At 31.5% G+C, this 14,203-nt stretch overlaps 1 protein-coding gene across 2 annotated transcripts; it reads left to right on the top strand.

Annotated features, from left to right (window-relative positions):
• Positions 1-1,478: 1,478 nt before the first annotated feature.
• On the top strand, positions 1,479-6,576 carry LOC110425873 (pentatricopeptide repeat-containing protein At2g22070-like). Of its 2 annotated transcripts, XM_021440946.1 has the most exons (5): positions 1,479-2,518; positions 2,621-3,776; positions 4,327-4,588; positions 4,739-4,876; positions 6,256-6,576. In XM_021440946.1, the coding sequence occupies exons 1-2, from the start codon at positions 1,512-1,514 to the stop codon at positions 3,639-3,641; spliced, it is 2,028 nt and encodes a 675-aa protein (XP_021296621.1). In that variant the 5' UTR covers positions 1,479-1,511; the 3' UTR covers positions 3,642-3,776; positions 4,327-4,588; positions 4,739-4,876; positions 6,256-6,576. The 2 variants fall into 2 exon arrangements, with proteins under 2 accessions (XP_021296621.1, XP_021296619.1); XM_021440944.1 differs by having other exon boundaries at positions 1,479-3,776.
• Positions 6,577-14,203: the final 7,627 nt, after the last annotated feature.

The raw sequence follows: 14,203 nt of genomic DNA, 5'->3' as shown, positions 1-14,203 counted from the left end.
ATATATGTTTTGCAACATGTTTACTCACACAAAATCACAACAATTATTTTTGCATTATTCAACAACACAATGATAATGACATTCATATCATGGCAACTCATACGCAAATATATTAATACGAGTTAAGAATATGTACTATTCTTTTTGCATGTACGACCAAAGGTGAGGAACTATCTGTGTATTTCGATGTGTTGACTTCCTTCTTTGTCAAGTGATTGTCCTTGGTCTTTTGAGATCAGCATTGCCACTCTTCGTTGCCCCAAACATATCAATTAGCTGCACCTAGACTTTTACAATGATTTATGAGAAGGACATGTTGGATGTATAATGATATCTCATAAGGTTTTTATCTCACATTGCCTAAGTACAAAATATGTTAGTACTTTATATAAACAAATTCATTATGGGCTTGTTGCAAGCTAGGAAAAAAGTTATCTCGTGCACACGCAAGATCAGGCCAAGTTTGAGAAATCAGTTATTGATTTGATCTTTTAAATTATTTTATAAGTTATTTTTATAACATTATAAAATATTTTATCTTGATTTTCTCTATGAATTCTCCTTATAAATATCGACCTTCATATTCATTCTCAACACACCACACCTTTTCTTTTTTATTTTTTATTGTTCTTGTATCTCTAAGTTATTTTTATTACATTATGAAATATTTTATCTTGATTTTCTCTTGACCCCTCTCTTCATTCTCAACATACCACACCTCAATTCTTTCTTCTTCTTCCTTTCCACTTACACCTCAATTCTCTTTTCTTTCTTGATTGAATTAGTTATTGATTTGATCTTTCAAATTATTTTATAAGTTTATAGAATATTTTATCTTAATTTTCTCAATGACTCCTCTTTATAAATACTAGCCTCCATGATCATTCTCAACACACCACACCTCAATTCTCTCTCTTTCCTCCTCTATACTTATACCTCAATTCTCTTTTCTTCCTCCTCTCTACTTAGCTTTATTGGTTTTTTTTTCTTTATTTTCTTCATTTTTTACTGTTCTTGCATTTCTAATAATTTGTGAAAACTATTCAAAAAAAGTTTGTTGAATCTTGTGATAATAAGATATCCATTGGATATCGATGATATTTAAAACTTTGATCTCCTTTTTGCTCTTCGATCTTTTCGCATATTTTGTTTCATATCTTTTAAGAGGTGATGTAAAAAACTCTTAAATAAAAAAATAATAATTTATTAATATTAAAACCAAAAAATATAAATATTTTTAATAATAATTAATATTTTAATAAAAAGACAATATAATACTTCAAATTTTGGTCACATCCGATTTTTAACATTGATTGGAACAACTGTGATAACTCCTCATGTAACACGTGCAGTGAAGAGGAAATCGCAGTAAAACAACGTTGCGTTACTCAATCTAATTAATAATGATAATAGTTAAAAAAAAAAAACACTGAGCTCTAAATCCGATTCTCAGTTTGGAAAGGAAACGGTGCGTTGCATTTGCTTCTTTTGCCTTTTGCTCTGATTTTGAAATGTCATTGAGATACATTTTCCCGGCAAAATGGAAACATTACAGATGGAAGAATTTTTTGAAACTATACCCAACTCATCAACCCCAAATAATATCTACAAATATTTCTATAAATCAGTTTGTAAAGAGCGGACGATTAGACATGGCGCGGAATCTGTTCGACGAAATGCCAAGGAGAACCGTTGCGTCATGGAATACCATGCTTTCCGGATACTCAAAGTGGTGGAAATTCAATGAATCGCTTGATTTACTTTCATCAATGCATCGAAGCCATATAAGGTTTAATGAGTCCACTTTTTCCACTGCATTGAGCGTATGTGGGCGCCTGCGGTCTTTAACTGATGGAAAACAGATTCATTGTGTTGTTATTAAATCTGGGTGTGACAGTTTTGAGCTTGTTGGAAGTGCTTTGTTGTATTTTTACGCAAATTGTTTTGAGATCGAAGAAGGGAAGCGGGTTTTTGACGAGTTGCATGATAAGAATGAGTTGTTGTGGAATTTGATGATTGTGGGTTACGTGGAGTGTAGTTTGATGAGAGAGGCTCTTGACGTATTTATAAAGATGCCGAAACGGGATGTTGTGGCTTGGACTACATTGATATCGGGATATGTGAAGAGTGAAGAGGATTGCGAGATGGCTTTGGAGTTGTTTTGGTGGATGAGAGGGAGTGGTGAGGTGGTGCCTAATGAGTTCACTTTGGATTCTGTTATAAGGGCTTGTAGAAGGCTTGGTGATTTATGTGAAGGGAGGCTTGTTCATGGGATTCTGATCAAATATGGATTTGAATTTGATCAATTAATTGGTGGTGCACTGATTGAATTTTATTGCTATTGTGAAGCTATTGATGATGCTAAGAGAGTTTATGATGGCATAACAAATCCCTGTTTGAATGCTTCGAACTCACTCATTGGAGGGCTTATGTCGTTGGGTTGGATTGAAGATGCAGAACTGATTTTTAATAGACTAGTTGATGCGAATTCAGTTTCATATATTCTGATGATTAAAGGGTACGCAGCTTTTGGTCGAGCTGAAAATTCAAAAAGATTATTTGAAGAGATGGCTCAAAGAACAATAGTTTCTACTAACACAATGATTTCTGTATATTCTAGGAGTGGGGAGATTGAAAAAGCTATAAAGCTGTTTGAAGAAACGCAAGGAGAAAGAAACCCAGTAACATGGAATTCAATGATGTCTGGTTATATTGAGAATGAGCAATACAAAGAGGCTCTAATGTTGTATTGTACCATGTGCAGATTACAAATAGAGCATACAAGGTCAACATTCTCAGTTCTCTTTCATGCATGTTCATGCCTGAGATCTCTTCAACAAGGACAATTACTTCACGCACGTTTGATCAAAACACCATTTCAGTCTAATGCATATGTTGGAACATCTCTCATAGATATGTACTCCAAATGTGGCAGCATCACTGATGCTCACAAATCATTTTCCAGCATATCTTCACCTAATGTGGCAGCATGGACAGCTCTTATTAATGGTTATGCACAACATGGGCTTGGCTCTCAAGCTATCTTACTCTTTGAGCAGATGTTGGAGAAAGGAGTGGCCCCTAATGCTGCTACCTTCGTTGGAATTCTGTCTGCCTGTGGCCGTGCTGGTCTAGTAAATGAAGGGATGAGATTGTTCAGGTCAATGGAAAAATTCTATGGTGTGGTCCCAACTTTAGAACACTATGCTTGTGTGGTTGATCTTCTTGGTCGGGCAGGTCATCTGCAAGAAGCTGAGGATTTTATTACAAAGATGCCAGTTGAAGCAGATGGGGTTGTTTGGGGAGCTTTACTCAATTCTTGTTGGTTCTGGATGGACATGGAAGTTGGTGAGAGGGTGGCAGCGAAGATGTTCAGTTTGAATCCAAAGCCTATATCCGCTTACATAATTCTATCTAACATATATGCAGTACTTGGAAAATGGAGTAAAAAGATGAAAGTAAGGAAGAGGTTGAGGGACTTGGAAGTCAAAAAGGATCCAGGCTGTAGTTGGATAGAGCTGGACAACAGGCTTTTCGTGTTTTCCGTAGAGGACAGAAGCCATCCATATTGTAACATGATTTATGCCACCTTACAGCATCTGACGACAAATTTAAACTCCTTTCATATTAATTCATTTTGATTGTGAGTGTCATACCAATAAAAAGGCTGGCTATCCTCTTGCAACAGACAATAATGGATCAAGCTCTATTAACTGTTTTATCTAGATTCATCCTCTGGTGATTCTTTAATCATATGATCCAAAATGAGCACTAAGGTATAACTTTTTCCTCTCCTAGATATTTTCATATAGTTCCTATTACTATTGCAGGGTTATTATTATTCTAAATGCACATCATGGATGTCTTATTTGTGTTCTGTAAACAAAATCTTTGTTTCCTCACCTCTGATATCATGTAGTAAATATTCCCTTGCGGTTTCGAAAGAGGCATTTTGGGGCCTCTATTTCTTTAACATTTTAAATATTACTGTTTTGGAACTACTTCTTTCAATTCTTTTTGGCACATGTTTGTGTTAAGCGGGAGCTTGAAATGATGTTTTGCTAAAAACTATTTGAAGTTCTGAACTCAACAGTTTCTGTCATTCTTATTATCTGAATTTTGATACTCGACAATAGTGAGCTCCTTCAATGACTTGATCAGAATTGTCTTTTACTTTGTGTAAATGTTACAAATTGTTGTATCAGTTTTGCATAATAAATGCTGCCTTACAGTTCAGTTTCTTTGAGATTAGTTGGATAAACCATCAAATTTTGAATAATTTTATAGTTGGTCACTGATTGTTTTATTCTCAATATCTTCCAATAGATTGTGCAGAACTGCCTTGGAGATTTGCTTCAAGCAGAGAAGTTTTCTGATCTGGTGGTGGAAATTTGTCTGGTTGCCTCTCTATGGTTTTTCACTGGCATATTACTTACATAAAGATCTGAAATAATTTTAGCAACGACGGTGAAATATGTCCACGGTAGTAATTCTGCAGAACATTGCTTCTTTTCTGTTCTCAGTACAGTGCCAGTGCAATGTCATCACCTGATCAACCTCACTGGGACGGTTTCATATCACCACAATAGTAATTTTTGTCTCTTTTAGATTATATTATGCCCTTCATGGTTGTTTTGTGCTACATTTTTTTTTTAAAATCTTTTGCATCATGTCACTCTCATTGGTTGTTTTAGTTGCTAAGTCATCTTATAACCGAATCACATGTAAAACATTGCAGAAGCAACTAAATTCAGTAGCTTTGGCATTTCTGTTGGTTGGTTACAAGTTCATTAGGCAAGCTTTGACCAAGTTATCCCTCTCAAAAGCTACTGATGTATGAAGAATGCAAATTCCTTGTTGAAGAAACTTGTTGATGGTGAGGAATTATTCGGTTTTTTTCCTCTACATTTTTAGGATACATGATTAAGCTTCAAATATGGACTTTTTGTTTGTTTATGTGTCACTAAGGTGATTTACTTCAGGTATTATAAATTAATTTAGCTAATATTTTGTTAGCTTATCAGTCAATATTTTTGTAATTTAGTTGAAATTTTTCACAACATTAGTCTTCTGATGGAACCTGCTTCAGCTAGAATCTTCATATCAAATCTTATGCAAAAAATTAATAATTAATCAACTTCAGTGCTTAAATATTCAAATTTTGTTAGTATTTATTATCAGTGCACAAGTCCCAAAACCCCAATGGTTAGAACTTGAGACCTCTTTCTAGAGGTCTCAGATTCAAATGTTGGGAAGGAGAGGGTGGAGTTATGAGATGGGACAGAGCTATATCCCTTTGTGTAGCTCAAGGGCAAATGAGCTTTCACATTATTAGCATGCAAGAAAATCCATTTTATGCCTTCTAAGGGGTTTTCTGTTCCCATTTTTTTTTTAGCCGGGGAATGGGAGAGAGACTTCTTAAGCTGTAAGCCTATAATTGCTGCTTAGAATTTCATGTTGGCATTCTATTAAAAAATTTAGATGAAGTCTTGAGCTTGAAATGAGAAAATTACAGTGCTGTCATGTAGTAGATTACTCACCAATGAAAAGTTTTTAGGTAAAAGGCAAAACTGTATAAAAGCAGAATGGTCATTGATATTTATAGAATCATGTTGAAAGTAAACCTCATGGAATTATGATGATTAAAGAGACAAAACACCTTTTCAAGCATGGTGAATCTATTGGTCTTATCCTACCAACATTTCTCATCAGGTTGACTAACCCATTTCATTTTTTTAATTAATTTATTTCTTTATTTTTTGTTTATTGATGTTGTTTATTGTGTCAATTTAATGATATATATTTTAGAAGATTAATATCACATCTAATAATCTGGGCATGCATCTGTTTATTTTCAGCAGTATATGTGTACACATGCACCTTTTTATTTGTTTCCATGAAGAAATCTTGGAGTTAATTACTGAATAAAATAAATACTTGAGTTTTGTCTGCAAGGAAAAAAAAAGAGGGGGGGGGGGGGGGGGGGGGGGGGGGTTCGGGGAGGAGGGGAGGGGTGGGCGTTGAGATTCACATGTTCTTTTGCTCTTCCTTTCACTAAATAATGGTGTCAAGCACCAATCACTTTGGCTTGGCCATACATTTTATCACAGGGTGCTTAATATTTCTAAACATGGTAAGATTAGCAGCACTGGGAGGAAGAATTCAGTTAGATGCATTATCACGTATATCAGAAGTAATTTTTGTCAAAAAGGTCGTTAGGTAGCTACATGCACACTAATTGAATTTATATTGCAGATACTTCTAATCTTGGTGATTGAGATTGCTGGTTTGACCAAGGATTGCATTGAAGGCATTGTCTACTGGATAATAGGAGATCCCACTTGCAGAATATACTTCAATTGAAGCTTGCATTCTCTATTGAACAGAACTTTGTTGGCCGAGATAACTCATGAAATTCAAGGTCTTGAACGCAAAAAATACGGTGCTCCTGTTTGTTTTTTGGTGTTTAAGTTTGCTCTGATCATATGCAAAATATACTAACTGATTCGAATAGAGGTAATTAAGTTTTAACGGTTGCAACCTTTAGGTCTACTTGCCTATTATTATAAAGAACTGAAACACAGATAATCTATATTTTTTGGTACAAAAAAAAATCTAGATTTGTTGGTAAGGTGTGCCGTTGGGTTGTGTTGGTGTATTTTCAAAATAAAAGAATTATCTCTTAATATGGAAAGTTATCTGAATTCAAAGGTTATGAGACAATTGGAAAAACATCATAAATAAAAAGTTTGGTTTTATAGAATGAATGATTATCCTTTCATAAGGTAATATGAAAAGTTATCTTTTTATATTGTAATCTAAATGTTGTGTCTTATGTATGAATGATTGTAATTTCAAAAAGTAATTATTGAAACATCATTTTATCTAAAGATTATGTCTCAATGCAAAGATGTTTTTTAAACAAAGAGGTATGTTGTATTTTTAAAGATGAGACACTTACAAGTTTATATAAAAGATTTGTTGTCAACCATTTTGATACATCAAAATAAAAACAAAACAAAAGTAGAAAAATCAAGAGTAAAAAATGTATTGTATTTTGAAAATTAACATGAACAATTAAGTTTCCATCAATTATAAAAGTGTCTAAATTTCTTATAATCTATTTCTATAAAAAGTAAGTTCTAAGGTCGAATAACTTTAAAAACTTTCGGGTGTGTCTAACAATCTACTCTCGTAAAGTGTAAGATCAATTTAGATGTTGATTTCATTATATTCTTAAGGTTATTCACATTAAACTTTTCGCATATCGAGTGATGAAGGCGAAATAAGTCTTAAAGATAGCGTTTATTAAAAAGGCTCATCTTAAAATCAATTTTGTCGGTTCCTTAAATTTTATTTAAACCTTATTTGCACTAACAATTTTAAAACTTATTTTTCATGATGTTGGAATTCAAAATGGCTTCACTTAAAGAGATGGCTACCAATGTTGTTAAGCTAGATCACTTTGAAGGAAGAAACTTTATTCAATGACAGAAAAAGATGTGCTTCCTTATTACAACTTTCAAGGTTGCTTATGTTCTAAACATACCAAGACCAGATGAAAAGGTCATGAAGAATTCGTGAATCAAACTCATTTAAGGCAAAAATGGGATAATGGTGACTACCTATGCACAAGACACATTTTTAATGAAATGTCGAATGCACTGTTCGATACGTACTAGAATGAAGCTAGTGCAAAACAATTTTAGGACAAGTTGGAAGTAAGATACATGGCCGAAGATGCAAGTACTAAGAAATTTTTGATTAGTCATTTCAATAACTACAAAATGGTTAATAATTGTTCTGATATGGAGCAATTACATGAGCTTGAACACATTTTAAATAGCTTTAAGCAATATGGTCTTAAAATGGATGAAGCTATTGTGGTATCTTCTACAATTGATAAGCTTCCTTTTCATGAAAAGATACTAAGAAAACTCTAAAATACAAGAAAGAGGAAATGTCTCTTGAGACCTTTGGTAATCATCTTTGAATAGAAGAAGATTATTGCGAACAAGATGAAGTCAAGCAAGATGAAAAAGAAAAGGATTCTAATGAAAAGAATCTTAAGATTTCTAAGGTTCATGTGATGGAACACAAACCATCAAACAAGCCGGTCTCAAGCAACAAAAGAAAACATTCCGTTGGTATGAATGACAAAAGTCATAAGATCAAAAAAAAAAAAAAACAAAAATGGACCATGTTTCCATTGTAACAAACTTGGACAGTTCAAGGCGGAATGTAAACATTTGAAAAATAAGATACAAGGTGTGAACAACAAGAAGTTTGTGGTTATGGTTTGTGAGGCCAATCTTCTCTAAGATGATGGAGCATGGTGGATTGACACTGATGCAACTAATCATGTCTGTAAGGACAAGAGTTTTTTCAAGACTTTGAAAACGGTTAATGATAAAACCGTTCTATACATGGAAAATTCCTCCACTACACAAGTGAAAGTAAAAGGCATCATGGAACTCATGTTTACTTCTAAAAAATACTTGTACTAAATAATATCTATTACGTACCAAAAGTTAGAAAGAATCTTGTGTCGTGTGTTTTGTTGAATAAGTATGGTTTCAAATTAGAATTTGAAGTGAATAAGTTCGTTTTTACAAAAAGTGGACAATATGTGAGAAGTGGATACTTATGTAAAAACATGTTCAAGCTTGATATTAATAAAAATGCTACTTGTTCTACTTATATTGATGCCTCATTTAATGTTTATGATAGTAAAACAACATTGTTTAATTTATGGCATAATACATTAGGCCATGTTCATTATAAAAGAATCCATGATATGACTAAATTAAAGTTGATACCTGATATTGATAGAAATAATGATATGTGCAAGACATGCATGGTTACTAAAATCATAAGAAACTCATTTCTTAAAGTAAAAAGAAACTCATAATTGCTTGCATTTACACATTCCAATGTTTGTGATATGCACAGTACTCCATATAATGGCGGAAAGAAATACTTCATAATTTTTGTAAATGACTTCTTTAGATATTACTATGTTTACTTATTGCATGCTAAAGATGAAGTAATGGAGAAATCTAGAATATATAAAAATGAAATTGAATTGCATTATGAATTGCTTATCAAATGTTTACAAAGTGATAGAGGAGGTGAATATTATGATCCCAAGTATTTCGAGTCCATTGGTATTATTTATGAGATTACTGCTCCATACGCACTAGAATAAAATGGTATAGTGGAATGTAAGAATCAAGTTCGTATGAAAATGATCAATGCTTTGCTTTTTAATTTAGGTTTGGGAAAAGGATTTTGGGCCGAAACCTTATTAACGGTTTGTCATATACTAAGTAAAATCTCAAACAAAAATAGTAAAACTACTCTTTATGAGCTATGAAAAGGAAAAAGGCTAAACTTTAATTATTTAAGAGTTTAGGGATGTCAAGCCATAATAAGAGTTTTGGAACTAAAGAAAGGAAATTGGGTGAAAGAGGAATTGAATGTATATTTATAAGATATGCTGAACATAGTAAAACATATCGTTTCATGGTGACAAAGCCTAATGATTTATATTCCATAAATACAGTTATAGAATCAAAGGATGCTATCTTTGATGAACAATGTTCAATTCAATTCCAAGAGCCAAAGAACTAGTAATGGAAAGTGATAAACTTTCAAAAAATGGTGAGGAAATTATTGAGCTTCGAAGAAGTATAAGAATTAGAAAAGCAAAGACATATGGATTTGATTTTCTCATGTACTTAGTAGAAGGTATAAGAGAAGAAACATATGAATACTTACCTTACTATTTTAATGTAGAAGAAAAATGTGATCTTTAAACTTATGAGGAGGCAATGAAGTCTTGAGATGCTTCATTTTGGAGAAAAACAATACAAGATGAGATGAACTCGATAATGGGAAATAAAACTTAAAAGTTGATAAACCTTCCACCTAGTTCCAAGCCAATAGGCTGTAAATGAATTTTTAAAATGAAAATGAAAGCTAATGGAACTATACATAAGTTTAAAGTATGGCTAGTGGCCAAGGGCTTTAAATAAAACGAAGGTGTTAATTATTTTGATACATATATACTGGTAGCAAGAATAGTTACAATTAAAGTGCTTATAGCACTTGCTTTTATATATAAGATGGTAATTCACCAAATGGATGTTAAAATGGCATTCTTAAACAATGAATTAGATGAAAAGGTGTATATGGAACAACTTGAGGAGTTTTTCCTTCCTGGTCAAGAAAGGAAAGTATGTAAGCTCGTAGAGTCCTTGTATGGATTAAAACTAGGGCCTAAACAATGGCATCAAAAGTTTGGTGAAGTTAATCTAGCTAACGGCTACAAGATCAATCAATTTGACAAATATGTTTATTGTAAGTTCCATAATGGTAAAGGTGTCATCATTTGTGTGTATGTGGATGACATGTTAATCTTTCGTATTAATTTGGAACAAGTGGAAGACACAAAAGCTTTTTTGTCAAAGAACTTTGACATATAAGATATGGATGTGGTGGATGTTATTCTAGATATAAGAATAATCAGAGACAATAATGACCTAACATTATCTCAATCTCATTACATTGAAAAAGTTGTAATGTAGTATAGAAAGTCAAATTGTATGTCAATATTTACGCCTTATGATTCTAATCTAAAGTTAGTACCCAATAAAGACAAGCCAATAGCTCAAAATGAATATGCGATGGTGGTTGAATGCCTAATGTATGCTATGGTGTGTATAAAGCTAGGCATTACTTTTATAGATGAAATGCTAAGCCAGTTTACAAGTAATTTAAGTAAAGAACTTCAGTATACTGTTCATAGAGTTCTTATGTACCTAAAAAATACAATGAATTATGGCATTTATTATTCAAGTTTTCCTTCGGTTTTAGAAAGGTATATAGATGTTAATTGGAACCCAAATAGAATGAATTATACTTCTATGAATGGTTGTGTTTTTACAATTGGTAGGGATGCTGTTTCTTGGGGTTCTAAGGAACAATCTTGTCAAGCCAACTCTATCATAACAGCTAAATTTATAATTTTAGCATCTGTCACACAAGAAGTGGAATGGCTGAGAGATTTAATTTGTAAAATTTCGTTGTAGCCTAAAACCAATGTACTAATCTTGATATATTGTGACAATGAAGCTACTATATCAAAGGCATATAAACAAGCATACAATAGAAAAAGTTGATATATTGGACTTCTACATAGCATTGTAAGACAAAGAATTAGTGATGGTATAGTCACTATAAGTTATGTGAGGTCTTGTGAAAATTTAGCAAATCCGTTTACTAAAGGTCTGAAAATGGACTCGGTGATAAAGACCGCAAGAGGGATGTGTTTAAAGCTTATCAACTAAATCTGCAATGGTGGGAGCTCACCTCGGCACTTGTGGTTGACGTGCAAGTCTTGGGTACTGTCCATTCTACCACATGGGTGACTCCAAGTACTAATTTATATTTTTCATCTCAAGGTGTAGAATGCTTGGTTCCCGTAATGTGTAAGATAAGGTTGAACAAAAGTTTTCAATAGACCCATAACATGTATATATTGAAGTATTGTAATTACGAAATACTTTTGATAAGGGTTACCTATGTGAGTGAAAGTGTGGTCGCTTTTAAGAATTAAAAGCTTAACTCAACAACATTCATGAATGGATACAAAACACAAGGTTACAAAATATGTTGGCAAAACTAGATACAAAATGAGCAAGGAAGCTTGTGTGTGTTTAGTAGCCTGACTAGTTAAATGAAGAATCGATGATTAAATGCTTGGTTAACCACTCAATTCAAACTAGAACCAACCATACTCACTAAATGAAGGTTCAAATTTGTGAGATACTTTCATTTAAGCACAAAATTCTCAAAATTACTGGTATTTGAAAATTTTGAAAATGATAGGGATTGTTAGTGTATTTTCAAAATAAAAGAATTATCTCTTAACATAGAAAGCTATCTTAACTCAAAGGTTATAAGACAATTTAAAAAAATCACAAATCAAAAGGTATGTCATATGGTATGAATGGTTGTCCTTTCATAAGGTGATATGAAAAGTTATATTTTCATATTGTAACTCAAAAGTTGTGTCTTATAAATGAATGGTTGTTTTCAAAAAGTAATTATTGAAACATCCCTTTATCCGAGTAGAGTAATCATCAGTATTTTTTTTAATTTAAATGTAATTAGTCACTTTATTAAATCTATAATTTTTAATGAGATATCAAGTTTGACTTTAAGTTCATTAAAAGAATAGGTTATGGTCTACAAAATAGATTTGGATTTGGATTTGACCAAAGAAATGTAATAGCACATGCATATTAGAAAAATGATACGCACTAGCAACGTGTTATTTATTTTATTTTTGATAAAATAGTCCTTGACTTTATAGTTAATTTTATTTTCCTTAATTATTATGTTTTTTTCTTTTTTTTGTTTTTATTTTACTTTCTTTTTTTTCATTCATTATTTAAAATATTGGAGACTTTTTTTAAGTTTTCCCAACACTTTGAGAGAAAACTGAAAATAGCCTCCTCATTTCAAGAATATTTAAGACAATCACTTAATTCTTTAAAGAAGCTTCATCATCAAATTATTTTGATATTTTATGAAAAAAATTAATTAAATCCTTTCTTTTTTCTTGTTTCTTATTATTTTATATTTTTTATTTTTTTAAAAAAATGAAAATCCTTTGATATTAAAATTTTTCTAAATTCTCTTATGCTTTTTCGCAAAATTTTAGAAAATTTTCCTGACGTAGCAATTTCTAAGAAAATTGCCACTTTCAACTTTCTTAAATTTTCATCATTTGAGGATTGTATTTTTTATACTTTTTATTTTTATTTCTTTATTTCATTTTATTTTGTTTGAATAAATTAAGGAAAACCCTTTTTATTGAAAATTATTTAAAAATATCCGACATTTTTTTTAAAAATTTTAAAAAATTTCCTCACTTAAAAATTTTCAAAAAATTTTTCACTTATAACTTTCTTAAAATTTTATCACTGGTTGATTTCCATTTATATGCACAATTAAAATTAAATGCCTATGGTTCACACAAATAAATATCATGATGCAACTTTTAAATTACTAAATACTTTAATTACCACATATTTATTTTTTATGCAAGTTTCATAATTATTTAGAATTAATTATTTTAGCTTAGGAAAGCTTAAGAAAATTATCACTTGCAAGTTTCTTAAAAAATCATTTCTAAGAAATTTTTCTAAGTAATTATTTTTTATTATTAAATTTAAGTAATTAAAAGTTTTAGTTTTATAATCTCTACTATTCCTTGTAGTATTAATTAATATTTAATTTTCATTTTTATTTCATCGATGATAATGAGTAATTTACCATCAATTGCTATTATGACTTATGAGGTTAACAACATATAACATCTAATAAAGGTCAAATAAATAAGAGCTGATATTCAATTACCTTTATTTAAGTAAAGGTACATATCATAGCCTATTGATGTACACATTACAACAACATAATGTTTTTTTTTTTTTTTCTTTCCCTATACTTGGGATGGAAAGAGAATTGATTTTTTTATAAGAAATATAAATTTCATTAATTCATCAAATCAAAATACATATTGAGAACAATAATCATTTGACATATCAACTCTCTCAGTGTAACATAACTAACTTCCATTCCCATATATGATATAAAGACCTCATTAAAAAACCTTTCCATATAAAAACCTTGTGAGATAAAAATCATGAATAAGAGAAAAAAAAATACCCTCACCTTCATATAATCATCGAGATATTTACCTAAATCACCCACCTTGTAATATAATCAATTAGATGCATTAACATCTTTAAGCATAACATATTAGATATTACTACCATTCAAATGCAATACGACAGTAGTTTATGCTATCACCCTGAAAAAATTTAGGCAGTCTTCATTAAAGCTCCCCATCTTACCCGAAGCTTTTGTCCCTTTAATCCAACCAACAGCTATTTAACTATCCGTTTCAATATCGTCTGTTGTGGCACCCTCACTTCATTTTTCAAATTTAATTGTTTATCTTGTTTCATTAATAATGTTTGAAGCAAAAATATAGATAAAGGAAAGTGAAAAAGCATTTTCCTACAATGTAAATGGGCCAAAAGCCATATCCAAAAGGAGTTCCCTGACCGGTTCCATGTCTGCACCCGACAACCCGACCCTTTTTAGTGTCTATTACACCACCTCACCAGAA

This window comes from Theobroma umbraticum, unplaced genomic scaffold, assembly GCF_002168275.2.
Source record: "Theobroma umbraticum cultivar Fairchild unplaced genomic scaffold, ASM216827v3 scaffold_12.1, whole genome shotgun sequence".
NCBI lineage: Eukaryota > Viridiplantae > Streptophyta > Magnoliopsida > Malvales > Malvaceae > Theobroma > Theobroma umbraticum.
Note: the sequence above shows the minus strand (reverse complement) of the source record. Positions and strands in the feature narration are given on the sequence as shown.